Below are 27,295 nucleotides of genomic sequence, written 5' to 3' on the forward strand. Positions count from 1 at the left end.
AGTCGGAATTCCACTCTCCATTGGCAGCTAAGTTCTGCATTCTATTGGTGTATTGTCAGACGGATTAGGACACGGTCATCACGATTATTGGTGTTCCTGGCTTTGGACGGTCCTTTACCTCACCGATGGCCACAGGACATCCCTGAGTCATTCTCAAAAGTTGCAGCTATTTGGTGTACAAAAGACATAATTGAAATACAAAATTGTCAATCTTTATTTTCACAAATGGCAAGATACGTTGTTACGGTTCACATATCAATAGTATTTGAGGCTTAATTATGTGACATAGTTTTATGAAGACTAATTAAACTAATTAGGACGAAGACACAATGTCTTTCCTGTAACAACAGTAATATCCAATTTTTTCTTAAAAATACATTGGTAAAATTATTGCATTGTAAAATCTACCTTATGTGTTATTTTGTTTCACTTAAAAAATCAGTTCTAAAATTGTATTTTATGAAATAAACCTGTTCTACACTGTGTCAGATGAAAAAGTGAAATCTGTGGGTAACTTTGCAATACTCTTGATATCCTTTCGACTGTCTCCCCTCAAAAATCATTGCACTGAAGGTGATTTGAAGAGAACATTTTGATATTTCTGAGTGATTTCTGACAATGTCTTACTCTTTAGATCATAAAACATTTACTTTTTAGTCCTGTTATATGAAAGACAGTATCGTTATGCCAAAGTCACACAATGTTATTGGAAAGAAAATATTTCAAATATACTCCTCACAAAAAATTAAGCAACAAGTGTATTTTTGGTCAGTACATATGCCTTTACTCATGATCATTACAACTGAATCAAACATAACAAAGATAAAGCATATCCACACACTTTTCCAACAAAGAAATCAAAATTCATTGAACAATAACTGACTTGCAAATCATCAAAAACAGTGTCACTGAAAAAGCCGTGCAAAATGTGTTGCATCAGGGTATGAAAATGTCTGAAAACACTTTTACTGTCAGTTTTGAGCACTGATCCAAAGTTTAATAACGTGTATGGCCACCATTGACCTGAATACACGCTTCAAGACGTCTAGGCATTGACCAGATGAGTCTGTCTAGAGTCTGTTGTGGAATGTTCTGCCATTCTCTCCGCAATGCCTGTTCAAGCTGATCCAGAGTCTGAGGACGAACGTGGAGGCCGTACACACGCCTTCCGAGGATGTCCCAAGCATGTTCAATAGGATTCAGGTCAGGAGACCTTGCAGGCCAGTCCATATGGGTGATGTTGTTGGTCTGAAGAACATCAGTGACAACTCTTGCTCGATGTGGACGGGCATTGTCATCCATGAAGATGAAGTTAGGACCTGCTTGCTGAGCCCACGGAATGATCACAGGTGTGACAATTTCGTCTCGGTACCTCACACCTGTCATGGTACCTCGTCTGATGACCACAAGATCAGTTCGTCGTCCAACTTGGATTCCTGCCCAGATCATCAAACTCCCACCTCCATACTGATCATGTTCAGCAATCGTACAGTTGGCGTATCGTTCGTTACGGTTTCTCCACACACGAGCCCTACCATCATTGAAGTCCAGACAGAATCTTGACTCATCTGTGAAGAGAACATTACGCCAGCGATTGACTCTCCAGTTACGTCGTTGGTTAGCCCAATTCAGTCTCTGTTGACGATGGTGTGCAGGCAGTGGGATACGTTGCACTGGTCTTCGGGACCTGAGACCTTCAGCATGGAGTCTGTTCCTCACTGTCTGTGTGGAGATTCTGTTCCCAGCAACTCTCTGGAGGTCATTCTGGAGAGATCTGGCTGTGGTGAACCTGTTCCGCCGGGCTAGGGTGGCCTGGTATCGGTCCTCTGGGAGTTGTCACCCTTGGACGACCTGAGCGTGGTCTCTCAGTCATCAATCCGGTCTGTTGGTGACGAGTGATCGCTCTGGAGATGACGCTTCGATGAACATTGAAATGGTTGGCAACAGCACTCTGGGTCTGACCCCCCCCTGCACCATTCCAACAATTTGAGCAACTTCAATTGGTGTCAAGTGACGCCTAGCCATTTCTCAAATGTTACTGTCAACAATTTGTCGTTGCTGGCAGTTTTAACGCAATCAGAACGCATGTGCGACGTGTATAGCACATGTTTTCCATGCATTTTGCATGTGAGTTTTGAGGGTGGTTGCGTTCAGGCGGTGCTAACAATGTTATCAGAAAAACAATATGGGAAATGCTTTAAGTTCATCAATCGTAAAGGGTTCTCCTGCATGGCTTATATGCCAAGTAAAAACTTCATATACCCATGAAGAAAATATGTGGAAAAAAATACTTGTTGCTTAACTTTTTGTGAGGAGTATATATTTGAAAAACTATTTAATTGTAGCGAATATCTTTGATCTATCTGTAATGAAAGGAAGAGTTTTTTTGCCTGTTACCCTCAGAAGTATAGTAAGTGTTACATGTTATATATATATCTCCAAATAAGGCGAGTAACAATGACATGTTTGTTACAGAGAAGACAATTCAATCGTATATTTGAGTTAGGATCAGAATACAATGTACATCTATGGCAGTGAAGATAAGATAGGTTCACATTAATCATTTGATAAAAGTATTGTTTTTACCATACTTGAAGCGCAAAATATATAGTCTATATTTTGGAACTTAGCCTATGTGTTACCCCCAAAACATGTCAGTGTTACTGGAAAGACATTTCAGATCAAGTTGATGGAAGACAAAGAAGAATTAAATTCTGGTGTTCAATAAAAACTTTAGACATTGTGCTTTGAATAAACAACAATACAAGTAGCAGTTACCATTTTGAAATTTGTTTTCTAGGAACTCAGAAACTCATTTCACAACAAGTTTGACTGTAATTTGCCATGAATTTATCAAACTGTCAAACAGGTTTGCAACTAGCAAAAGTATCCATATTTGGATCACATTTCTCAAACTGTCAAACAGTTTTGCAACTAACAAAAGTATCAAAGTTTTGATCATCTCCCTCAAGCTGTCAAAGTAACAAATCAATCACTAAAATTAATCTCCCGCACTTGTCACACCCATCTTGCCAGTTCTGAAAAACATACAGAAATGAATGTTTCATTGAAATTTTGTTTCAGATTATGACACATTAACTTTACATAGGAAACTAGATGTTAACACTTTGATGGTTTTGCAGACTGATCATTACGATGTAATATCTATTATAGTCACAGTCACACACTGTCTTTCAAATAACAGTCTTTGAAAATGCATAAAAGCATTCAAAGTTTCTAGAACAGACTTCTTTGTGAAGCATAATGTAATCTTATCTCATATATTTGATGCTCATCTGAATGAATCAGGAAAGAAAGACAAAAATGAAAGATAATTAGTATTAAAACTGTCTTTGCAGTAACAACATAAGTCTTTAAAGTAACAGCTATTTTTGAAAGCCATAATGATATAGGATACAAATTTTAGGGAAAATATGAATTGTTACTCAAAATATTATCTTAAAGGTCCTAATATGAGCACAAAGCAAATCTAGATGAACAAAGACCTACCAGAGATAACGTATATTTTCAAATTTGTATTAAATTGTCTTTGCAGTTACAGAATTTGTCTTTCCAATAACGAGCTTTGACAAAAATTAGTATGATAGCATTCAGACAAGAAAGTGTAAAACGTGTTTCAACCTCAGCATATATAAACCTTAGATCATTACCGCATTTCAACTGTTAATGACATTGACATTAAAATAAAAGAATATGTGACTAATCAATATTGATGTTTCTTTGAAGTAACACTGATGGTCTGTTATATGAAAGACAAATTGTAAGAGTAAATTAAGAGAAAAATAATGACTAGTCCCTTTCCCAGTTCAGACAACATTCTTATGTTATAATTATGGTTCCAAATGCAAAGAGAAAAACATACTTGTGGAAAATTAGGTCTAGGATCTACCAGGAATGAGAAATAGGTCTATTCTTTTCAACCACTCCAGAAACAATATCTTCTTAAATGAAATTGTGCGCAGCAGACACATGATGTCTTTGGTCCTTTTGTTTGTGATAAAAAATTCCCAAGTAAGATAAGATATTGGCAATGAAGGAGAAATCAGATTTTTAACACACTGATAAAATTTGACGGTTTTATTGAGGTTTTAATGCTGATACGGGAAAAAGCTGCATCTTTTGAGAATGACTCCCCTGCGTCATGCACGCCATTAACTTGTCATCGTGTATTTTCTGAAAGTATGTGTCTTACCATGGCAAGTAAAGTTCATTTTTTATAAAATCAGCCCAGAAAGCTAGAGTGTAGAGACTGCAATTATAAAATTTATACCGCAATATGCTTGGCGCCTTCGCTGCACGTGAGTTGAAGATATGTGGTAATGTTTTACCGACCTATCTATTCATTTCATCATAACACATCATATGATGATTCCATCACATAAAAAGGTCGGTTTTATTTATCAGCTATACCTCGCCGGATCCACACCAGCCCGAGTGCGTGGTTTTACGGTACTTTCAGCAATAATTCACAAGGATCACGTGATCAACCAACCCATTCCTTCGGCATGACGACCGAAGGCTTTAACAACTCGGCTACCCCCACCGCCCCGGAAAACCAGAAATAACCTTCACACATCGTGACCATATATAGGGAGTTGAACACTTTCACCACTCACCTCAGTGCCGAAAAACACAGAATGTAGTACAGTTTAGTTTTAGTCAAAGTTGACTTTGACTTTTTACTATTTTGAACTATATTGAAATTCAACGTGTAACGTAGACACGAGACGTGGAAAGATCCTGGTTAGAATCGACCTTAAGGAATCCATACTTGTGGTAAGATGCGACTAATAACGTCGCGTGGTATGGCTCGATGTTCATGATGACAATCACTGCATGGTCTGGTCCAGCCTTACATATAGTTGGAGGAGAGGTGAGGTGAAATTGGGTTTTACGTGTACTTGAGAATATTTCGCTCATATGACGACGTGCATGCGTGTGTATGTGTATGTGCAGCTGCTTGTACTAGCCCAGACTTAAGCTGGTTTTATAGTACTAGCCCACTGAGATACCATGCCGCAGTGAAGCATGAATACCCCACTCAGACACATTATACTGACTCCGAGGCGACCAGTCCTTGTTGTACCCATTAGTGCCGAGCGGCAGGCAGGGACCAACAAGTACCATATTTTAACGTCTTTTGGTATGACGCGGTCGGGGATCGAACCCGCGACCTTCCGCTCTCCGGGCGGACGCTCTAACCACTACACCACGGAGGCGATACATATAGCTGGAACACAAACAAGCATATAAATGAAAGTATTGAAATTGTCCATATAAAATTTTGCAAATATTTACTTCAGATTAGTTACAGATCATCTAATGCTGTTGCATATGGGGAATGTGGGAGGGCACCCTTAAGCAATGTTTATTATGTCAGATGTATTAAATACTGGCTAAGATTATTAAGAATGCATCAAAGTAGATATCCATATCAATGTTATCGATTTTTATTATCTGTTGAATTCGTCCCACATGGGCCCGTCATGACAGAGATTTGTTATTATATTTTGGCTTTGGTACTGCTTGGATTTCACAAGATGTCGGTGATACAAAAATGTTTCTAGATATGTTTACTGAAAGAACTAACAACTGTTCTATGCAAGAGTGGCATTTTTCCCTAGATGTTCCTTCGCTGTCTTTCTTAATACCCCCATTTCACTGGGCCGCGGCATAATTGCGGAAGCAAAAATGGTCCCATCCGCAAATTGTCCGAAAATATTCCCCCATCTTCCGCTGCTTTCCTCCAGGGAATGCAGTTTTCTTCCGTAATGTTCCGGTAGGCCAAAATTTTCCGCAAACGAGCTTTTGAACATGTTCAAAAGCAAGTTCACGGAAAATATTTTCGTCGGTGTTCCGCGGGGTCAAAGGTCAATCCGTATAAATTCCGCCCTTTCCGCAAGTTGTTCGTATTCATTCCTTATATGAACGCACATACCGCAAGTCTTCTGCGAGTATTCCGCTAACCTTCCTTCCCTTTCCGTGTGATGTAATTCGGCCACGGATTAATTGCGTTTACGCACAGATGAAAACGGAATACCCTCGCTCACACACGGAAGGCACGGAATACACACGGAACACCGCGGTAGAATTACGCACGTAACGAGGAACATGGAGGAATGTTCACGGAACGTTCACGGAACATTCACGGAACGATTACGGAATGGTCGCGGAACACAATGAACGTTTTCGGAAGACTATAGGAAAATACGGAACACTTGCGGTTGACTGTCTGCCATTCATTTGCAAGACATCTCTGCTGCAAGTCACTATGCCAAGAGCGAAGGAGATTGGTACCAAGAGAGGGAGGTCCTGATGCACATGACATTGATGCAGAATCAGATGTTGCTGGTGTTGTTGAAACTGATGCCGCCACTGCCCCTAGCAAGAAGCCCAGTTTACATTAAGCTCACTTTTATTGTGTTCACATTCTTTAGTCCGGCACTGAATGGTGATGATGTCCAGCTATCAACACATAAGTCACAAGCTTCAAAACCCGACATAACTTGTAAGAAAAACATGACAAAGGAAACATTTTAACAACATTTTAATGCAAGAATGAGTAAATGAGAACATAGCATACATAAAGAGTCCACTGAGTGAGGTGAGGTAGCGTCCATCAATCTCGGCACAATTACACTTGAGCCTGTCTGATGACATATGGTTGTCAAGCAACTTGTCCCACATCACTGTTGAAGTAGAGTTTCGCTGTTTCTTTGCCTCTACAGTGTCTCTGTTGGGACCCATCACATTGGCCAAATAATGCAGGGATGATCTTGTGGTCATCGTCTTCTCTGTGTACAAGTGCATCCTGGTTGACATTGTACTTCGTCCTCATGATGTTGTGAAGGCAGACAGCAGCTTCAACCATACTTCTCACGACGTCTGGTCTTTGTTGCCGTGTAGATAGAAGGCATTGCCAGCGATTGGCCAAGATGCCAAAGGCATTCTCAACGACTCTGCGTGCTCTGGATATCCTGTAGTAGAACACCAATTCTTCCTCTGCAAGGCCTCGTCTGGAGTATGGCTTCATGAAGTACTTTCTGAGGGAATCAGCATCGTCCCCCAGAAGGAAGTATGGCGTGTCAGCGTCGTTGTATGGGAGTGGTTCAGGTCTGGGGAAGTTGGTGGTTTCGTCGTCGATGCATTCTTTAAGCCCCGAGTCGTTGAACATCTGGGCATCAGACATGTGGCCCATCCCACCGACATCTATCCATAGGAACCTGCAGTTGGTGTCTACCAGTGCTAACAGAACGATGGAGAAGAAGCCCTTGTAGTTATGGTACAGGCTTCCACTTGATGGTGGTTTTCGAATGGCGACGTGCTTCCCATCCAGGGCTCCCATGGCATGAGGTAGGTTCCATTTATCCTGAAACTCCCAGCTGAATGATCTCCATTCCTGCTCAGTATGTGGACACTTTATTACTTCGTCTTTTTAGTGATCGATGATAGCCTGACATACCTCGGGTAGGAAGCTTGCGATGGTGTGGCGAGATACCCTGAAGTTATATGCCAGAGTTGGATACTTGTCGCCAGAAGCCAGGTGGCGCAAGGTGACAGCTAGTTTCAGACCAGCGCTGAGTGCACTTCTGAAGTTGGTGTCCTTCTTTGTCAGTCGGGGTCCAAGACCGTGAGCAACTCGTCAAAGAGGTTACGTGGGACCCGGAGATAATTGAAGAAGGGTTGACTGTCTTCGAAACGGAGCTCTACCATGAGATTGTCATAGTTCTCAAGACCAATTCTTCGTTCCACCCTCAGCCATGGACGTACCCAGAAGCGTTTGGGCGTGTATGCCCTTCGCCTTTGCCGTCTTCTGAGGTGTATGACTATGTCACGTTGTATATGTTCTATTCGTGAAACAACAACAGCAGGTGGAGCAACTCCAAGTCAGCCTTCTCTGTAGTTTGGTCCATTTTGGGGAGCTTCTTGAAGTGTTTCCAGTACGTCTTCACTTGCAGAATTGAGCTTCCTTGGTCGAATCCGCGTATTTATCCGTAGGATTTTAACCCATTTTCCGTGCAAAAATACCGAACACTATCCGTAGACTCCATTCCGCGCACATCCGCGACGATCCTTCCATGCCGCCGTCCAGTGAAATGGGGGTAGTCCCATAATCTCTGTTGACCTGTGAAAAATATTTATCATTGAACATAAGTAATAAGTGCAAGCGTCTGTTCACATTATTTAGATCAGGGTGTAATGCACTAGGTATCAAATATATAAGAAGAGGTACTGCCACCTGCAATGATGATATTGTGTTATGTAAACACTGTAAAAGTATTGAGGATGATATTCATATTGTTTATATTTGTAAACGTTATGAGGATATGCGTCGGCGTTACATTCCAAAAACGGTCCATGGATATTATTATTCACTCCACAGCATATGTACATCATCCGACATTAACGTCATAAATAATTTTGTCAAGTTCTTAGAACATGTTTATTCTGCTCCTGTTAGCGTTGTTGTATGAAAATGGTAACCAAAATCACTATTGTACCACCTTGTACGATGGGTCATGTATGGCCTTTATACAAAATAGAACCTTCTTCTTCCTCTAATGCAGAAGGCTTCAGTATATATAAGCGTATAAATTCAACATTCGTAGTTGACCACAGACTGTTCTCACACGGTACAGTTTACATCAATGCAAGAAACAATAAGATACAGATTCTAAAATGATGTCCTGCAGCAGCATCTCTAAAGACACGCATCCCCAACTGAAAGCAGAGGTAGTGGACTTAGATACGGTTCTTATTAGTGCGAGTGTATTTCTAAACGGTGTCTAATTTACGGTACATTTAGATTGCACACTCGTTTTAATTCAAGTCAAAATTAAATAAAATTAAATTAAAGTATCTAATCACAGATGTAGTCATCTATATTATTGCAAACAACTAGAAACTTCAATATGCTCTGTGAATTGCCTGCCTGCATATAGTTCTACCGAAAATCAGAATGTTGGTAGACAGAAAAACACCATTTCATTCTGCATCTTAGCCACCATCAAAGATGGCTGTATGCTTTCTGTTACCCATCAGGTTAAACGTATTACAACCACCATCAAAGATGGCTGTATGCTTTCTGTTACCAATCAGGTTAAACGTATTACAACCACCATCAAAGATGGCTGTATGCTTTCTGTTACCCATCAGGTTAAACGTATTACAACCACATATACGACGTCACCGACATTTTAAGTCTTTGCGTACTTCAAACCATGCATGAAAGTGAATACAACTTCTCGCTACTGAACCGTCAATTGATATCAAACCATATTTATACACCTAAATTGTGTGTTGCCATGCAATAGTCACGGGAACTGGTGAAACTAGTGTGTCTGGATCGAGTATTGCGTTGTTACAAGCCCTGGCTTAATCCATGACGTATTCGGAAGCTGCCTTTGACACAAACGTGTTTTTCTAGTGTACCCACTGTGCAGCTGTAAAGCCACGGAGGACAGACCTCATGTCTGTGTTTCAACACTGGCAATCTATTTAAGACATCAAGCATGACGTCATATTGCATGAAGCGACAATCATCACGTCGCAACACAGACGGTCCATCATCCCTCAGTAGGTCAGGTAGATCAAATTAAAATATTTTGAGAAATTAGTTTGTCTCATAAATTAGTTTCATAAATTGGTTTTAATATATATAAAATCCTATCTTCAAAACAGTCTAGATTTTGTATTTATAATATACGATGTTTTCAAATTGAAAAGAACGAGGGATATGGCAGTGTCCACGAGATCTGAATAATGCACTAAACGGGCAAAACGTAACAGATTGTTTTCAGATCTCATGGATGATGAGGGGAACAGGACACAAACAACGGTAGTAACATCCATAATAGCATTAGTAGTAGCAGTAGTAGTAGCAGTAGTAGTAGCAGTAGCAGTAGCTGTAGATCACAGCCACCACGTGGTTTACTTGACTGTGGTGCATGAGATGTAACACACCACGAAGATTCCACTTGTCAACATCGTGAATGTTTATCTCGTATGGCACGTATTCAGTTTGTTCAAGAAGTAAAGTGCACCATCTTTGAAATAGCATGTGTGTTTCTGCTCAAAGGAGAAAGACTTACTTAGTTCGGTGCATGTTTAACCAAAATCTGTTTTCTACATTCTCCCATTGAGACACATGTTTCCATTCTGTTACAAAGGACATGCATATTTTGAAATCCTACAAGTCTCAACTCTTTTTTCAACCCAAGGTTGTGTTGTCTGTAGAGGTATGACATTTTGTGACGAATGGTCAGCGAGGACACAGTATCCCTTGTCTGTGACATGACACACGCCCCGGGCGATGTCCATTATTCAATATTACATTTCAATGAGCTTCTATTTGGTGATGTAAGCGATGGACACGGTGTTCATGTAAAAGCCCAACGCACTGAAGCCCCAATAAAAACCCTGTTTATGGCAGCCAGGCAAGCCGCGCACTTCATCATGCCAAATGCCAAGTTGTCATAACGCTGGTCGACGTGAACATTTCAGTCTTGGGGAGCTCCCACTGGAGCAACTTTCTCAAAATGGCGGACATGGGGTTTGGGTCCATTTATCTTGGGATATTTTTGTCCGTTGGAATTCTTAGTCAGGTTTGTACTTTTTTCTTTAATGGTAAGTTGTTCGTATTGATCTTATGCTGTAATATTTTCATACGTGGATTCGCGAACTAAAAGACGTGTCGCTTTTATTCACGTTTTAACGCTGGATCCATGTACATGACATGGCATCTTTGAGGAGGCGTGTCAGGCAGCGAAAACTGACTGCGTATGTACTATAAGTGCCACTTATATATAATCTATACATATGTTTAACAGTAAGGGATTATACTCATTAAGAATATTTAAGAATTGTGTTTTTAAAATGTTTAGTGCAATTAAAACTATATGATGTGAAAATTCCTCGACAACATGCCGAGAGCATGGCAGTTTTATTGTTAAGGAGTCGCCCTGATATTAATGGTTTAATGTGTTCTCGTGTCGCTAACGGCTACTGAAACAAGATATTTGCTATCATCCCTAACATACCTCGAAACAATGAACCAATGGCGTTGCAGAATTCCACCTGACACGACTGCCAACTAAAGCATTGTTCAGCTACCATTGACAGTGATCTTTTTACCATCAAACAGGGTTGAAAAGGGTTCGTTAAGACGTGTAAAATCACATGTCAAGACCAGCGAAGATGAACCAATGTTGGTTTACGCCATATGCAGCAATATTCTAGCGGGAACCTCGCAAAATATGAGTGTTACCCAGGCAGGTCAGTGATAAGGAGTACCAAGGTTGACATACAAACAACCACAGTGTAACCACCAAATCCTTATTAGAAACAAATAGGGTATAGGGAAGCTAACCTGCACACAAGTAGGACATGAGAAAGTATATTCACTGAAGCACATCATCAACAGATAAGAGATAAGAACCTCCCACCTCACTTATGCTCCTTTTCAATTAAGATGGAGTTATTTGTTTCAATTAAAGTTAGATATTTTCATAGACAAAGCCGTAGTCTAGCGTAGGTACTGAACACGCAGATTGCAGAAAACAAGTATAAATAATAAATTATAATATAAAACAATTATAAATAATAATGTCTTCCTTGTACTATCGGCACACCTTTCTGATATTATTAACGCAACTGATGAATGACGGAAAAATGTGTGTCATTAAGTGAATTTGTATGTTATTGCATACCGAATGTATGCTATTGCTTCGGAAGCATGCTTTTAATACCTATGTTATTGCGAGCGAGATGTATGCTACTGCGTACAATGTGTGTCATTGCGTGCGAGATGTATACCATTATGAACAAGTGCGTGTTATTGCGTGCGACATAACATTGTGTATAAAGTGAATGTTATTGCATGCGAGATGTATGCTATTATGTATAAACTGCGTGTTATTGCGTGCGACATAACATTGTGTATAAAGTGAATGTTATTGCATGCGAGATGTATACCATTATGTAGAAACTACGTGTTATTGCGAGGGACATAACATTGTGTATGAAGTGAATGTTATTGCATGCGAGATGTATGCTATTATGTATAAACTGCGTGTTATTGCGTGCGACATAACATTGTGTATAAAGTGAATGTTATTGCATGCGAGATGTATGCTATTATGTAAAAACTACGTGTTATTGCGAGCGACATAACATTGTGTATGAAGTGCATGTCATTGCGTGCGAGATGTATGCTATTATGTAAAAACTACGCGTTATTGCGTGCGACATAACATTTGTGTATGAAGTGCATGTCACTGCGTGCGAGATGTATACCATTATGAACAAACTGCGTGTTATTGCGTGCGACATTATGACATTGTGTATAAAGAGCATGTTATTGCATGTGAGATGTAAGCCATTATGCAAGAAATGTATGTTATTAGGTGAGATATGTATGCGATGGTGTTACTAAAAACAGATGTTTCTTCGTGCGAGGTGAATGGTAATGTGTATGAATGAGTGACTAGTTTTCGGTCACTTCGGCAGTACTTCAGCCATATAGTGTCTATTGTGTATGAGGTGTCTATCTACAAAGGAACACCAAGGACGTGGATAATATTGTGAGTGAGTGAGTGAGTTTAGTGTAACGTCGCACTCAGCAATATTCAAGCTATATGACGGCGGACTGTAAATAGTCAAGTCTGGACCAGACAACCCAGTGACTGACAGCATGAGCATCGATCTACACATATTATTTGGATACGATGACATGTGTCAGCCAAGTCAGCGAATTTGACCACCTGATCCCGTCAATCGCCTCTTAAGACATGGGTTGCTGAAGACCAGTTCGAACCAGAATCTTCACGGGTTACGTTATGGTGGGTTCATTCAAAACTATAAATGTCATTATGTCCAGAGATTTACTGAGTATGAATGATGAGTGCCATTGTTCGGTATCAGGACAACTTATACTATATTTTCCGATATATAGTGAATTTCACTAAAGTGAAACAGTGTTTTGGTCTCAAGTTTAAGCTGAAACGCCATTGAGATACTTTTCAATGATTTATGTGAATGTACCAATATATGTTCTACAAATTCAAACTTGTTTCCTGTGATCTGCTAATTAATACTGATTATCAGTGTTTCTTTCCAGGTCTCTATAGGCGCAGTAGTACAAGAAGTTCGCGTAGTCCCATCTCAAGGTCAAACCCCCGGCGGCCAGCAGTATGCTCCCCCGAGCGGCCACTATCCCCAAGCTCAACACGCCTACTCTGGGGGATACCCCGCTGAAGCCCATCCCTCGTACGGCACGCCTGGGGTAAATGAACAGTACTCTGGTGCAGTAGCACAGGGCTCGTACCCCACCATATCATACCCCCAGCAAGGAGCGGAGCCCCAGGCTGCAGGGTTCACCCCCCATACTGCAGGACAGCTGACTCCTGGGCAGTCCCCAGGGGAGGCGGCTTACACTGATCCTTTCGCAGCTCCGGCCCAAAGTGCCTACCCTCAGGGCGGTCAGCCTTACCCAGGACCAGATTCTTCTGCTTCTGCGCAGCCTGCATATCCCGGTTCTGCATCTGCTAGTTATCCTCAAGGTCAGCAGCCGGCACCTCAGTACCAGTACCCATCTCAGCAGTACCCTGGCGCAGCGACTCAGTATGCTCAGGGTCAATACCCACCCCAGGGATCCCCATTTCAAGCTCCCTCTGCTTTCATGGCTCCTGCGGGTTACCCTGGTTACCCGGATCACGGTTATCCTCAAACTCCTGCAGCTGCAACTGCAGCAGCAGCGGCAGCGGCGGCGGCAGCAGCAGCAGCAGCTGTCCAATCTCAGAATCAGACAGCGCACACTGACCAAGCATGGCCGGGAGCCAGTTTTCAAGGCGCACCTGCACCTGCTCCTGCGCCCAGTCAGGCTCAACCAGCACCTACTGACGTTCAGGCTCAATCAGCTGCTGCTGCTACTAGCACCTTCACTGGACCAGCAGGTGCTGCTGACGCCGGTGCAGCTGCAACTGCTGTTGCTGACACTCCTGCTCAGGGAGCTGACGTCCCCGCTCCGGCCAAAACCCCGTCTGTTGCGACTCAAACAGCCGAATACCCTGGCAGCAACGCCATCCAAAATCAAGCAGGTAGCTTCTTATCACAAGGCACGAATCCAGCCCAGTATAAGTACCCGGACAGAAAGCCACTTACAGGTGCCCCTGGCTTCCCAACGGCTGTAGCTGATGCTCAGGCTAAAGCAGCATCCGGGGCACCCGCATATCCCCCGCAGCTCCACAAACTAGCCCCGGGGCTCAATACGCTCCCCCGCCCTACTCTTTACCCCAGTCAGGCAAGGCCCCAAATTCCGTTTCCCACGGCTACCCCCACAGAGGGTACCCGTACCCAGGACCATATGGCCATGCCCCTCCGCCATACGGAATGCATCCATACCATCCGGGCATGGGCCCCGCCCCCTATCCTGGTTACCATGGAATGCCTTACCATGGGGGCCACCACCCTCCACCCCACGCAGGACAGGCACCACCCCACGGGCCAAGGGGTGTTCCCCACCCTCCAAATCACATGGGTCACCCCATTCGTCCTCTCCCCATCACAACAACACCCATACCAGAAACCACCCTGGGAGCCACGCTATTCCCCCCGGAGCTGCGGTGTTACATGCAGAGTGAGTGTGAGCTGGGATGTTGTTACGCTGAAGATGGCTCCATCCTCTGGGACCACCAAAACCATTACGGGAAACATGGTAAGAAACACGCTGCATGTATTACCATTTAGTAATGCCTTACGATTTAAATGTAATATAACAGGGAGTGAGTATGATTTTACGCTGCTTTTAGCAATAGTCCAACAATACCACAGCAAGAAACACACACATTGTACCAATGGAATAAAAGAATTGGTGATACATTTAATTAGGAACTTTGCAGTTAAGTCATTCCAATATGTCGGATAATGTTGTTACACTGTGTTGCCATCGAAATCCGCCGCCACAAACCTTTGATCAACAGAAACCAAGGATACTACATACCATCGACCTATGAAGAACTAATCAAACTATAGACTCTATAAGCATCCAATCAGCTTGTTATTACAACTTAATCCCCCTTGTTTATTGGCTTCGTTCCCAGCTTAATTTGTTGTTCTTAGTCTCCCACTGGCCTCTCATAATTATGTACCAGTTGTTATTCAATTACATGTTGTTGTTAATGTTAATCTGCTGTTGTCAAAACATACTGTGTATATGTCAGGGTAGAGACTGCGATAATATGGTAGAGATTGTAATCGTAGTCTCTATTGGTTGAATCGGAGATTCTACCAGTACATTTTCCAATTCAACTGGTAGAAACTCCGATCCTACTAGTAGAGGCTGCAATCAAAAAACCAAAACAAAATACCTTACTCCAAAACAGACTTAACAAATAAAGTTAACAAGATAACAATAAATAAGTTCAATTATAACTGGAAAATAATAGGAAAACATTATCGCCACTTATTATACTTGCTTGCATAAGCTTGCACTTGCTTGCATAGGTTATTCCATATAATCGTAGTCTCTACCAGTAGAGACTACGATTGCAATCTCTACTAGTAGGATCGGAGATTCTACCAGATCGCAGTCTCTACCCTGACATATATATACTCCTCTACATCTGGTTGTATTCACTTTTAGCTTGATAACGATGTAAGAATCTACATCGAAACGTCGCTCTATGCAATAAATATGAAGTTGTCATCCATAAAGTTGTATGTTTCATTTTTGTGTTGTATAAACAGTATGGTATTCGACAGGAATATTGTAACCATTATTGTTTCACAGGATACTGCTACCAGAAGACGACAACTATACCAGGTGAAGGATGTCATCCAGCATTGTGCCCTTGTGAAAGTGAGTCAATTTCTTCCCCTTGTTCTTTATCCACAAAACTTTCGTAGCGCTGCGACATTCGTAAGCCTATGATAAACTATAAAGTTGCGACAGGTCGTAACGTTACGAAGGCTTAGTGAACCGGGACCCTGATTTCATTCAGCATCGTACAGATGATGCACGCTGCTGCCAATAGTCGACACTGAAACGGAGGCTCGGGTGGCCCAGTTGTCTAAGAGTTGCATCCCTATGCACATTAAACGTCTATGACCGTGGGTTCGAATCATGGTTTGTCTTGATTATGTTTCTATCTTGGTCAGCACCGTAACCGTGGTTATGGGTTTCACAAAGCGGTGTACGTCTGAGAATCATACAACTGCATTACTTTGAGCTTTCCTAATACATTATACTGCCACGCCGTGATGAACACTGGGCCAAAGAAACGTTCCACCCAACCCACTCACCAGAATAACGCTGACAACAGTGTAGGTAAGTCACACTAACACTTGGGTGATCCCACAAATGTGATCAGTTCAAAGTCTTGGGAATTTACTGAAAAACACAAATGATCGCTTTTTCTATATTCAGCTGGGCAGAAATGTACGAGTGTTCCTTCTGAGAATGCGACCATTCCTACTGGTGCGGGCGAGGCAGCTGAAGGAGCGTACTTCGGCAACCCAAAGTGCTACAACCACGACCAACAGCTACAGATACGGGATTGGCTCAAGAAACTAGAGAGAATCGTGCGAGCATGTCGGATGGATTACTTGTGCCCGCTCAGGCCAGCTCACTGAAAATCAACATTTGGAGCTCGGTGTAGGATCTACATCATTACATAAAGACGGTTTAATATTTATTTTTCAAATTCATGTCTTATATCGTCTGAAACTGATGTAAGCATGTATTAAAAATATTTCTAGTGATAAGGAAAGTGGATTGGGGGTAAGCTTTGAAAACTTCTGGGTTCTTAAATGACTGTTTAACTGATGATATATTTCGAGCATTTGTTTCGAGACGTGCCAAAGGATTGTCATACCGTCTGGAGTATCCATTTAACAGAATAGCGTTGTTCTTCATTCTGTGAATGATACCGCCGTATGATATGCTGCATGAGATGCTACAGTGACTTGATGTAGGTTATATAAGGGAGAAAATAAATAAAACATTTGTACAAGCTCTGTGTCCTTCTTGCAATGACGTGCGGGGGCGCTTCGGATGCTGCACTTTGGATGTGTTCATAATTCAGGGGTGGATACAGCTTTTTGAGAAAGGGGTGCGTGGGTGGGTGCACCGTTCCCGTTTTCACGAGAGTTTCAATGGTCATTTCATATACTTTCAGGGCAATAACAGGAAAAAAGGAGGGGGGGGAGAAGGACCCCCTCCCCCCTTCTGGATCCGCCTATGTGATTACTGTCTTTAGCAAGACCGTTTATCCAAGTGTATTTAGTAAGTCTGGACTTGCCCAGAGCCACTTATGGTGTGGACTTCTCTCATTTTTCACATCTGCCAGAACAAACCTTACACTGTATTCCCTGGGATTTTAATAGTCTAGTGTTCTCATCTGGCAACGCCCAGTCAGTCACTGGGCTGTCTGGTCCAGACCCCCCTCATATAGCTGAATATTACTGAGTGCGGTGTTGCACAAAACAAATTATCAGTGTGAACATATGTTTACATATAAATTCTTATAATGAGAAGATTTGAAGGTCTGTGGTTACACATGCTGGAAGAACTGATTTCAAAGTTAAACAGTCAATTGGAAACCATTGGTCATCATGTGATATTGTGCAAGTGTAGCCTCATCCATGGTCTCCTGGATAGAGCATCTGCTTGGAGAGAAGTTGCCGGTGGTTCATCCCTAGATGTGTCATACAAGGCGTTAAGATGGTTCTTGATGTGTCCATGCCTGGCGCTATGCGGAGACACAAGAGTCACCATACTATATCTGATGTGGGTATCGAGTTCAGTTACAGTATGGCGAGTCGGTGGGGTAGCACATGTGTGGTCTAACATGTGTCACTCCCGGATAATTCTGCAAGTGGTCACTGTATGTCTGGACCTCAACAAGCGTGCATGCAGGCACACAGTCAACTGGGCACCACACGTATGTGTATGGCAGAAGTGTACCACAGACTGAACATAGATTCCACAATATTGTCTCCTTCAGAATAAGACAAACATCATGCCTGGTGTGTACCATGAAACACAGCTTTCTGGTCAGATGTTATACTGAGACATCTACAGTCCTTTGACAGAACTAAGGTATACGTGAGGTGAGGTGAGGTGAAATGGGGTCGTACTTGAGAATATTTCGCTTATAAGACTACGTGCATGGGTGTATGTGTGGCTGCTTGTATTAGTCCAAACTTAAGCTGGTTTTATTATGCTAGCTGACCATGCTGCAGCTAAGCATGAATATCCCACTCAGGCACATTATACTGACTCCGAGCCAACCAGTCCTTGTTGTACCCATTGATGCCAAGTGCCAGGCAGGGACCAACAAGTACCATATTTTAATGTCTTTTGGTATGAAGCTGCCGGGGATCAAACACACGACCATCCGCTCTTGGTATACACATGAACACTTGATGCTATGATATCAGTCGAAGCCTGCAGTCTTTCAAAGGAAGTCATATACACAAAATAATTAGGAGTGAGATATCTTTAGACATCTGCAGTCCTTCAATAAAACAGATGTACACAAGATCATTAATCAATCACAATATTGGTTGTATTATCCTTAGCACATTATTAGAAACTGATTTCATCAAAACATAACAACACGATGTGTTTGTGAAAAGAGTCTGTATTACGATTGTGGCCTTTATTGATGGTAGGCCAACCCACCCAGCACAAATTACACAGATATCATACATCACAAGTCTCTTCTTCTCTACAGAGCACCAGCTTTGTACAATGGAATAACACATTTACACTCACATTGTTCCAGATCAGTTAGCACTTCATACAGAGACCATGCAGTCTCTGGTCCAACACATAGCTAGGAGCTTACGTCTCCCTAAACTCGTGAGTCCTGCCAAAGATGAATCAGTGAAACCTTGATGTCATTTGAGATATGTAATGATAAAAGATTAAAATAATCATCATATTCAATCCTACATAATCAAGATAACAGAAGAAAACTATTACTCAAGTTACACCATATTTCTACACAGCACGTATGTCCAAACTAATTTTCCGTATTCAATAACAAATGAGTTCTGCATAACATCAAAAGCATAAAAAAAATGAATCTTTCAATACTGAAAGTAAGCAAAAACCCAATTATATAAGCATCATTTGGGAGAAAAAAAATGTGAGTGAGTGAGATGGGTTTGAAGCTGTATTTACATCATTCCAGTTACATCATGCTGCGTCATCATAATTTGGGAAATGGGTGAAGTCTGGCTTTGGACCACACCAACAGATCATCTTAAGGAATTCAACCCTCTCTGGGGTAGCCTGGTGGTTAAGTACTTGCTTGTTGAGCCAAAGACCAAGTTTCAAGTCAAAATATTAGTATTATGTGTGAAACCCATTTCTGGTTATAACTGCTGTGATACTGCTCGGATATTGCTAAACATGATCGATACCATTTAAACTCACTCACTAAAGAGCACATGTGCTTCCCCATAAGATATTAAAAAATGCTACTTTGAATTTCAGCACAAATCTATCATAAATCCCCCATTTTCTCACCTTTCAGCTTCCAAGAACTGTATACTGATTAAGACAAAATTTACCTCATCAAATACCTCATTATTTTACAATTCAACTTCAGGAAATGTCAAAATGCCCATTTAATACCATATCACGATGCGTAAAACCACATTATTAGAAACATTTGTATAATTCCTTTTGGACAACATTATCATGAAAACATTGACCTTATGTTAAAGTAATTGTGTTGCTACTGTAGGTCATGAGTTATAGCCATTTAGCCAAATCCCAAATATCCATTACTTTTCATTTCTCATTTCACCCACCAAAATTATATCATCCAATACATACAAGCTTCAAAATCATAAATCTGACTTAGAAGGGGTCATTTTGACTTTAGAACAAGTTCATCTTTATTAGAGCATTTGCTTTAGACAATCATTCTCTTATCAAACTGGCCACTGATTTGTATCATGTCTTCCTTGACAACCGGGCTGGTCAGAGTCTGGACCGTAGTCAGTCTGACCACTTGAGACCAACTGTCTGGTACATGAAGCTGTAGATATCTGTAAGTTCCTCAATCTGAAACAGTAAATATCAGGAATGTTACAACATGCCTACCCTATATATCACCTGTGGACTTCATGCTGTATTCCTGTCCATAAAATCCTTGATTCGGCAATTTGACAATCGATTGTTTAATAATCAAAAAGGGACAAAGGCAGATTCAACATATCAATCTGTGTTGGAGAGAATACTGCTCAGAGGAATCAAATGACTGAGATTAGCGTAGGTTTTGGGAATACCACTTCTGAGTAATGGCCATTTATTATCTCCCTGTTAACCCCCCAACCCCACCCCCACACAACAACAATAACAATAATTATCTGTATACTTTCCCTTGCTTTAAAATTTGTTGTACTGATGAATTGATGCATTATGTTTATGCATCAAAACATGATAGATATCGGCAAGCCATATAGAAACTGAAAGCAGTTGCCGCTCATTTACTTACAACTTTAGCTGTTGGTTTGCCGAAACCATGTCCTGACTTGGTGTCAATCCTTCCCATCAGTGGGTTGACCTTGAACAAAGGGAAAACAAGTCACTCAAAGCCAATCCTTCAACGGCATCTCAAATCAGGTGGATCAAATGCACCTGATTGTGCAACGCATGGTTTGATTCCCAGGTGCTTCATACCAAAAGACATCAAGAGATGGTAACTGTTGATGTCATGCATGGCACTTAGGGGTTAAAACATGGACAGGTCAGTGTACTGTGTCTGAGTGAGGTGTGACTGGTCAGTGTACTGTGTGGGAGTGAGGTGTGACTGGTCAGTGTACTGTCTGAGTGAGGTGTGACTGGTCAGTGTACTGTCTGAGTGACGTGTGACTGGTCAGTGTACTGTGTGGGAGATACCGGTAGGTGTGACTGGTCAGTGTACTGTGTGGGAGTGAGGTGTGACAGGTCAGTGTACTGTGTGGGAGTGAGGTGTGACTGGTCAGTGTACTGTGTCTGAGTGAGGTGTGACTGGTCAGTGTACTGTGTGGGAGTGAGGTGTGACTGGTCAGTGTACTGTCTGAGTGAGGTGTGACAGGTCAGTGTACTGTGTGGGAGTGAGGTGTGACTGGTCAGTGTACTGTGTCTGAGTGAGGTGTGACTGGTCAGTGTACTGTGTCTGAGTGAGGTGTGACTGGTCAGTGTACTGTGTGGGAGTGAGGTGTGACTGGTCAGTGTACTGTGTGGGAGTGAGGTGTGACTGGTCAGTGTACTGTGTGGGAGTGAGGTGTGACTGGTCAGTGTACTGTGTCTGAGTGAGGTGTGACTGGTCAGTGTACTGTGTCTGAGTGAGGTGTGACTGGTCAGTGTACTGTCTGAGTGAGGTGTGACTGGTCAGTGTACTGTGTCTGAGTGAGGTGTGACTGGTCAGTGTACTGTGTGGGAGTGAGGTGTGACTGGTCAGTGTACTGTGTGGGAGTGAGGTGTGACTGGTCAGTGTACTGTGTCTGGAGTGAGGTGTGACTGGTCAGTGTACTGTGTCTGAGTGAGGTGTGACTGGTCAGTGTACTGTGTCTGAGTGAGGTGTGACTGGTCAGTGTACTGTGTCTGAGTGAGGTGTGACTGGTCAGTGTACTGTGTGGGAGTGAGGTGTGACTGGTCAGTGTACTGTGTCTGAGTGAGGTGTGACTGGTCAGTGTACTGTGTCTGAGTGAGGTGTGACTGGTCAGTGTACTGTGTGGGAGTGAGGTGTGACTGGTCAGTGTACTGTGTCTGGAGTGAGGTGTGACTGGTCAGTGTACTGTGTCCCGAGTGAGGTGTGACTGGTCAGTGTACTGTGTGGGAGTGAGGTGTGACTGGTCAGTGTACTGTGTGGGAGTGAGGTGTGACTGGTCAGTGTACTGTGTGGGAGTGAAGTGTGACTGGTCAGTGTACTGTGTCAGTGAGTGAGGTGTGACTGGTCAGTGTACTGTGTGGGAGTGAGGTGTGACTGGTCAGTGTACTGTGTGGGAGTGAGGTGTGACTGGTCAGTGTACTGTGTGGGAGTGAGAGTGTGACTGGTCAGTGTACTGTGTCTGAGTGAGGTGTGACTAGTCAGTGTACTGTGTGGGGAGTGAGGTGTGACTGGTCAGTGTAGTGTGTGGGAGTGAGGTGTGACTGGTCAGTGTACTGTGACTGAGTGAGGTGTGACTGGTCAGTGTACTGTCTGCAGTGAGGTGTGACTGGTCAGTGTACTGTGTCTGAGTGAGGTGTGACTGGTCAGTGTACTGTGTGGGAGTGAGGTGTGACTGGTCAGTGTACTGTCTGAGTGAGGTGTGACTGGTCAGTGTACTGTGTCTGAGTGAGGTGTGACTGGTCAGTGTAGTGTGTGGGAGTGAGGTGTGACTGGTCAGTGTACTGTGTCTGAGTGAGGTGTGACAGGTCAGTGTACTGTGTGTGGGAGTGAGGTGTGACTGGTCAGTGTACTGGACCCGAGTGAGGTGTGACTGGTCAGTGTACTGTGTGGGAGTGAGGTGTGACTGGTCAGTGTACTGTCTGAGTGAGGTGTGACTGGTCAGTGTACTGTGTCTGAGTGAGGTGTGACTGGTCAGTGTACTGTGTCTGAGTGAGGTGTGACTGGTCAGTGTACTGTGTCTGAGTGAGGTGTGACTGGTCAGTGTACTGTGTGGGAGTGAGGTGTGACTGGTCAGTGTACTGTGTCTGAGTGAGGTGTGACTGGTCAGTGTACTGTGTCCGAGTGAGGTGTGACTGGTCAGTGTACTGTGTCAGTGAGGTGTGACTGGTCAGTGTACTGTGTCTGAGTGAGGTGTGACTGGTCAGTGTACTGTCCGAGTGAGGTGTGACTGGTCAGTGTACTGTGTCTGAGTGAGGTGTGACTGGTCAGTGTACTGTATCCGGGAGTGAAGTGTGACTGGTCAGTGTACTGTGTGGGAGTGAGGTGTCCAAGACACTGCAGCATGGTATCTCAGTACATCAAACTGGCATTAGTCCTGAATACAGCACTCGCTCACACGCATGCACCACCCAACGCCTTACACCACAGGTGAGTGAGATGACAAGAAATGGGTTTAACGTCGCACTTAAGAATATTTCGCTCATGTGTGTGTATGTGTGGCGGCTTGTCCTAGTCCAAACTTCAGCTGGTTTTATAGTGCTGGCTCACTGAGACACCATGTCACAGTTAAGAATGAATACCCCACTCAGACACATTATACCCACTCAGACACATTATACTGACTCTGAGCCGACCAGTCCTTGTTGTACCCATTAATGCTGAGAGCCAGGCAGGGACCAACAAGTACCATATTTTAACGTCTTTAGGTATGATCAAGCTGTTATGATAGAGCGGGCACATTGCTCACCTGTGCATCACTGTCCTTGAATGTGTATTGGAGCTGTGCCAGGAATTTGAGCGAGTGAAGGGGGACAACTCTGTCATCATGGTCACCAGTCAGTAACAACAGGGCTGGGTACTGGTCCTTCTGTTCCTTGATGTTGTGTAGTGGGGAGTACCTGAAACATTATTACAATGTAAGGTAGACTTGGGGAGTACCTGAAACATTACAGTGTAAGGTAGACTGGGGAGTACCTGAAACATCATTACAGAGTAAGGTAGACTGGGGAGTACCTGAAACATCATTACAGTGTAAGGTAGACTGGGGAGTACCTGAAACATTACAGTGTAAGGTAGACTGGGGAGTACCTGAAACATTACAGTGTAAGGTAGACTGGGGAGTACCTGAAACATTACAGTGTAAGGTAGACTGGGGAGTACCTGAAACATTACAGTGTAAGGTAGACTGGGGAGTACCTGAAACATTACAGTGTAAGGTAGACTGGGGAGTACCTGAAACATTACAGTGTAAGGTAGACTGGGGAGACCTGAAACATCATTACAGTGTAACCTGAACTGAGAAGTACATGAAACAATGCTACACTGTAACCTGGAGTTTGTGGGGAGTAACTGAAGATCTCACTATAACCAAGACTGACTGACTGACTGAGTTACAGTGTAACGTAGACTGGGGAGTACCTGAAACATTCCAGCAAGGTAGACTGGGAGTACCTGACACCAGAAACTGGGAGCTTAACACATTGTTACCATGTGGGAATCTGAACTGAGGTCTTACATGAAACAATGCTACACTGTAACCTGGAGTTTGTGGGGAGTAACTGAAGATCTCACTATAACCAAGATGCTAATATGGAAAAAGTGAGTGAGTGGGTTGGGAGTACCTGAACAGTAAATTTTAAATGTCAGCCTGCCTTCCACATTTGATTAATAGAGCATGCATATTTAACTTCCTTCACAAACAAATATAAAACAGTAAGGTTCCTGGACTCACTTGATAAGAACCTTGAAGTCGTCGGCATCATCTGACGATCCATAGTCTGTAGTCCACGCATGGCCGATAGTGAACTTGTGGAATCGCAGCATGTCTAGCACTCTGAGACAAATAACAGGTTGTTGTGAAGGTAAAGACAAGGACAATGGGTTCCTACAGGACCTAATCAAAGTACATTAATTCCTTAAGGACTTGATATCTGGAACCTAATGACAATCCATGACTTGATCATTTTGATTCATGCCACAAAATGCAAGCCCATCATAATCCCCCTTACCAAATACCTATTTCATTTGTCACTCCAATCAAATTTTTATGATCTTTTATGGAAATAGTCATCATGGTCCTTTGTCACAGTTTAACTTTCGTTGTTACTCGACAGCCTTTCCTATTCCTCATCTTGTAAAACACCACTCATCATAGGACAGGGATATTCTGAGTGTGCAGGTGGGAGGATAAATCTGGCTTGTTATAGGAATAGGATGGAATCAGGTACAAAACTGATATTTGTGAAGTTCTGTTTTAAGCAATAATACAAAAGTAGACATTTATATATGTTGTTTGTCACATGACTTTTTCAAAAGCATTGTAGCTAGCGCAGTATTTTTATCAGGAGCTGAGTTGAATATTATGTTCTCTGTGTTTGTGGCATAGAACTGAATAAAAATACAAACAATGAGACACCAGTTACTCACTACAGGGATTAACCTGGGTGGAAACAGAGCTGTCAGAACTTTCACAAACAGTCAGCTAAACAAACATTCACTCCTGTCAACACAAACAGCAAAAGTCTTGAACTTAAACAACACTTAAGCAAAGAAAACAGCCATATTGTATGACATCATCACTTGAAACAACTGACCCCACTTGTGCTATTGCACAGCCGAAGAGGTCTGGTCTCTGGTTGATGCACGCCCCTACCAGCAGTCCGCCATTAGATCCTCCATTGATTGTGATCCTGGGACACAAAAAAAAAACATATGTAGGGGTGAAATGGTACATCGTGGTATTAGTAGAACCGCGATATTTTGCCTTCAGTTCGGTATACCGAAAATTCAATCCAAAAATTCGGTATTTTCGGTTTTCGTACCGTCATTTCTATCTACTCATAAAATGACAGATTTTTTATTTAAAATAACATGAAATTTTTAGAGTAAAATTAATATTTTTATACTTATCCTGACTCATGCTTATTTGCTTGTCTTCTTCTTCTTGCGAACCTAGTGGAACACTTGTATCTCCCAATTGAAGTTCCCTTCAATAAAAAATCACTCATTAGTACCCACCACGAGTTACCTCCCTTCCACAAGCGCGGGAACGAGGGCGCCACCCGAACCCATGTGCCTCACTCTCTCCTCATATACTGAGCCCAACATTTGAATTTTCAGGGAAATCCAAAGTGTTAAGTGGGGAGGACGGAGGGCTATTTCATGAGTCAGGATAAGCATAAAAATATTAATTTTACTCTAAAAATTTCATATTTTTCTTATCCTGACTCATGCTTATTTGTTTTGTAGAATCCCACGGATTAGGAGGTGGGATTATATATACTTTGGATTTTACTAATTAGTGATTTGAAGTGATATGATTGTAATAACCGTATGGGAACTTCATGAAGGCACTGAACTGAATTCCTGCTGTTAATATAACAGCTGCCTTTAAAGAAGGTTATTACAATTTACTGCATATAATAAAAGTATATAGAACATTAATTAAGCTAAGGCCATTAATGTGATAGTATAAACTGTTGATAGTTTATAATGAATACTTTATAAGAACCAAAGTAGTAAGCTTCCAATATGTATATATATAAGCTATAACAGAATTGTGCTTAAGGTATAAAGATAACTTAAGCTGTATAATAGTAACCAACTACTGATAGTTTGTTAACTTATACATGTTATGAAATGAACATATGACTGAGCTTAAGGAAGAACTTAAGCTGAACATATATATAATAGTAGAAACTCGTAAGAGTTGTAGGTATATATATATTATGATATAAATCATAGTACTGAGCTTAAGTTAATATTTTAACTTAAGCAATATATATAGATAGCATGTAGCTATTAGTACTGTTATCAGATAAGTATAAAATCAACAAGATAGACTTATCTTCTCCGTGGAACTGTCAACTGTTGAGCGAGGACCATGGGACCGAAATGGTGGATACCTGAGACATCCTTGGTGGTGATATCTCTCAGATAGTGGTTGGCAAACACCATATCGGATCTCCAAAAACATCCCTCCATGATGGTATTTAATGAGCAATTTCCATGTAAAGCCACAGTTGAAGCTAGTGCTCTAATTTCGTGAGGATTAGTAGCACTTGGAGGGTCCAGTCCAGCTGCCTTGTAGGCTCTTAGTATGACAGTTCTGATCCAAATAGAAATGGTAGTGCGCGACACTTCTGTCTGTGAAGTGGTAGATATAGGGATAAACAATCTTTTGAATTTCCCTCTACTTTGCTTGGATCTTTGGAGATATATTTCCAGTGCACGTACAGGGCAAAGTGATAAGTCCATCGTATCCTGCGGTCTAAGTATGGATGAGAGAGCTGGGACATGGAACAACCTGTCTGGTTGACCTGGTAGTTGATTTTCGCTATAAAATCCCAGAAGTCGGAATGCTTCTGGTGTTTTGTGCACTTGTTTGGTGTGTGGATGTATCAGTAGATTGGAGCGTGGTGGGAGCTGAAGTACTGGTTTTCCGATTCCTAGTATGAGGTCTGGAAACCACGTTCTCGCTGGCCAGTAAGGCGAGACCAAATCAGATCGAGGCTTTTCGTTTGACTGATTTTTAGCAAGACTTGTGGGATTAACGCAGGAGGCGGGAAAGCGTACGCGCTTAGTCCTCCCATGATATGCTTAGTGCGTCCGCTGCCCAAGCTAACGGATCTGGCACTGGCGATAATGAAAGGTTGTCAGTTGATTGT

At 42.3% G+C, this 27,295-nt stretch overlaps 3 protein-coding genes across 3 annotated transcripts in view; 1 reads left to right on the forward strand and 2 right to left on the reverse strand.

The window, feature by feature from the left end:
* Positions 1 to 6,688: 6,688 nt before the first annotated feature.
* Positions 6,689 to 7,366, reverse strand: LOC124281238 (putative nuclease HARBI1). Its single transcript, XM_046717266.1, has one exon. It carries the CDS (start codon positions 7,364 to 7,366, stop codon positions 6,689 to 6,691), a length of 678 nt encoding a protein of 225 aa, XP_046573222.1.
* A 3,107-nt stretch (positions 7,367 to 10,473) lies between these two features.
* Positions 10,474 to 17,030, forward strand: LOC124281221 (skin secretory protein xP2-like). The gene is made up of 4 exons (XM_046717243.1): positions 10,474 to 10,625; positions 13,139 to 14,734; positions 15,809 to 15,877; positions 16,445 to 17,030. Exons 1-4 carry the CDS (start codon positions 10,560 to 10,562, stop codon positions 16,589 to 16,591), a joined length of 1,878 nt encoding a protein of 625 aa, XP_046573199.1. The 5' UTR covers positions 10,474 to 10,559; the 3' UTR covers positions 16,592 to 17,030.
* Positions 17,031 to 18,646: 1,616 nt separating this feature from the next.
* LOC124281222 (prolyl endopeptidase-like) overlaps positions 18,647 to 27,295 on the reverse strand; it is a 37,518-nt gene continuing 28,869 nt past the window's right edge. Inside the window, exons 16-20 of the mRNA XM_046717245.1 lie at positions 25,223 to 25,318; positions 24,361 to 24,462; positions 23,377 to 23,527; positions 20,532 to 20,600; positions 18,647 to 20,098 (exon numbers count right to left, since the gene is read on the reverse strand). Coding sequence (XP_046573201.1) covers positions 20,033 to 20,098; positions 20,532 to 20,600; positions 23,377 to 23,527; positions 24,361 to 24,462; positions 25,223 to 25,318 — 484 coding nt within the window. The 3' untranslated portion in view covers positions 18,647 to 20,032. The remainder of the gene's footprint in view (positions 20,099 to 20,531; positions 20,601 to 23,376; positions 23,528 to 24,360; positions 24,463 to 25,222; positions 25,319 to 27,295) is intronic.

The sequence above is a fragment of the Haliotis rubra genome, unplaced genomic scaffold, assembly GCF_003918875.1.
Source record: "Haliotis rubra isolate DU_JTF1 unplaced genomic scaffold, ASM391887v1 Scf280, whole genome shotgun sequence".
NCBI lineage: Eukaryota > Metazoa > Mollusca > Gastropoda > Lepetellida > Haliotidae > Haliotis > Haliotis rubra.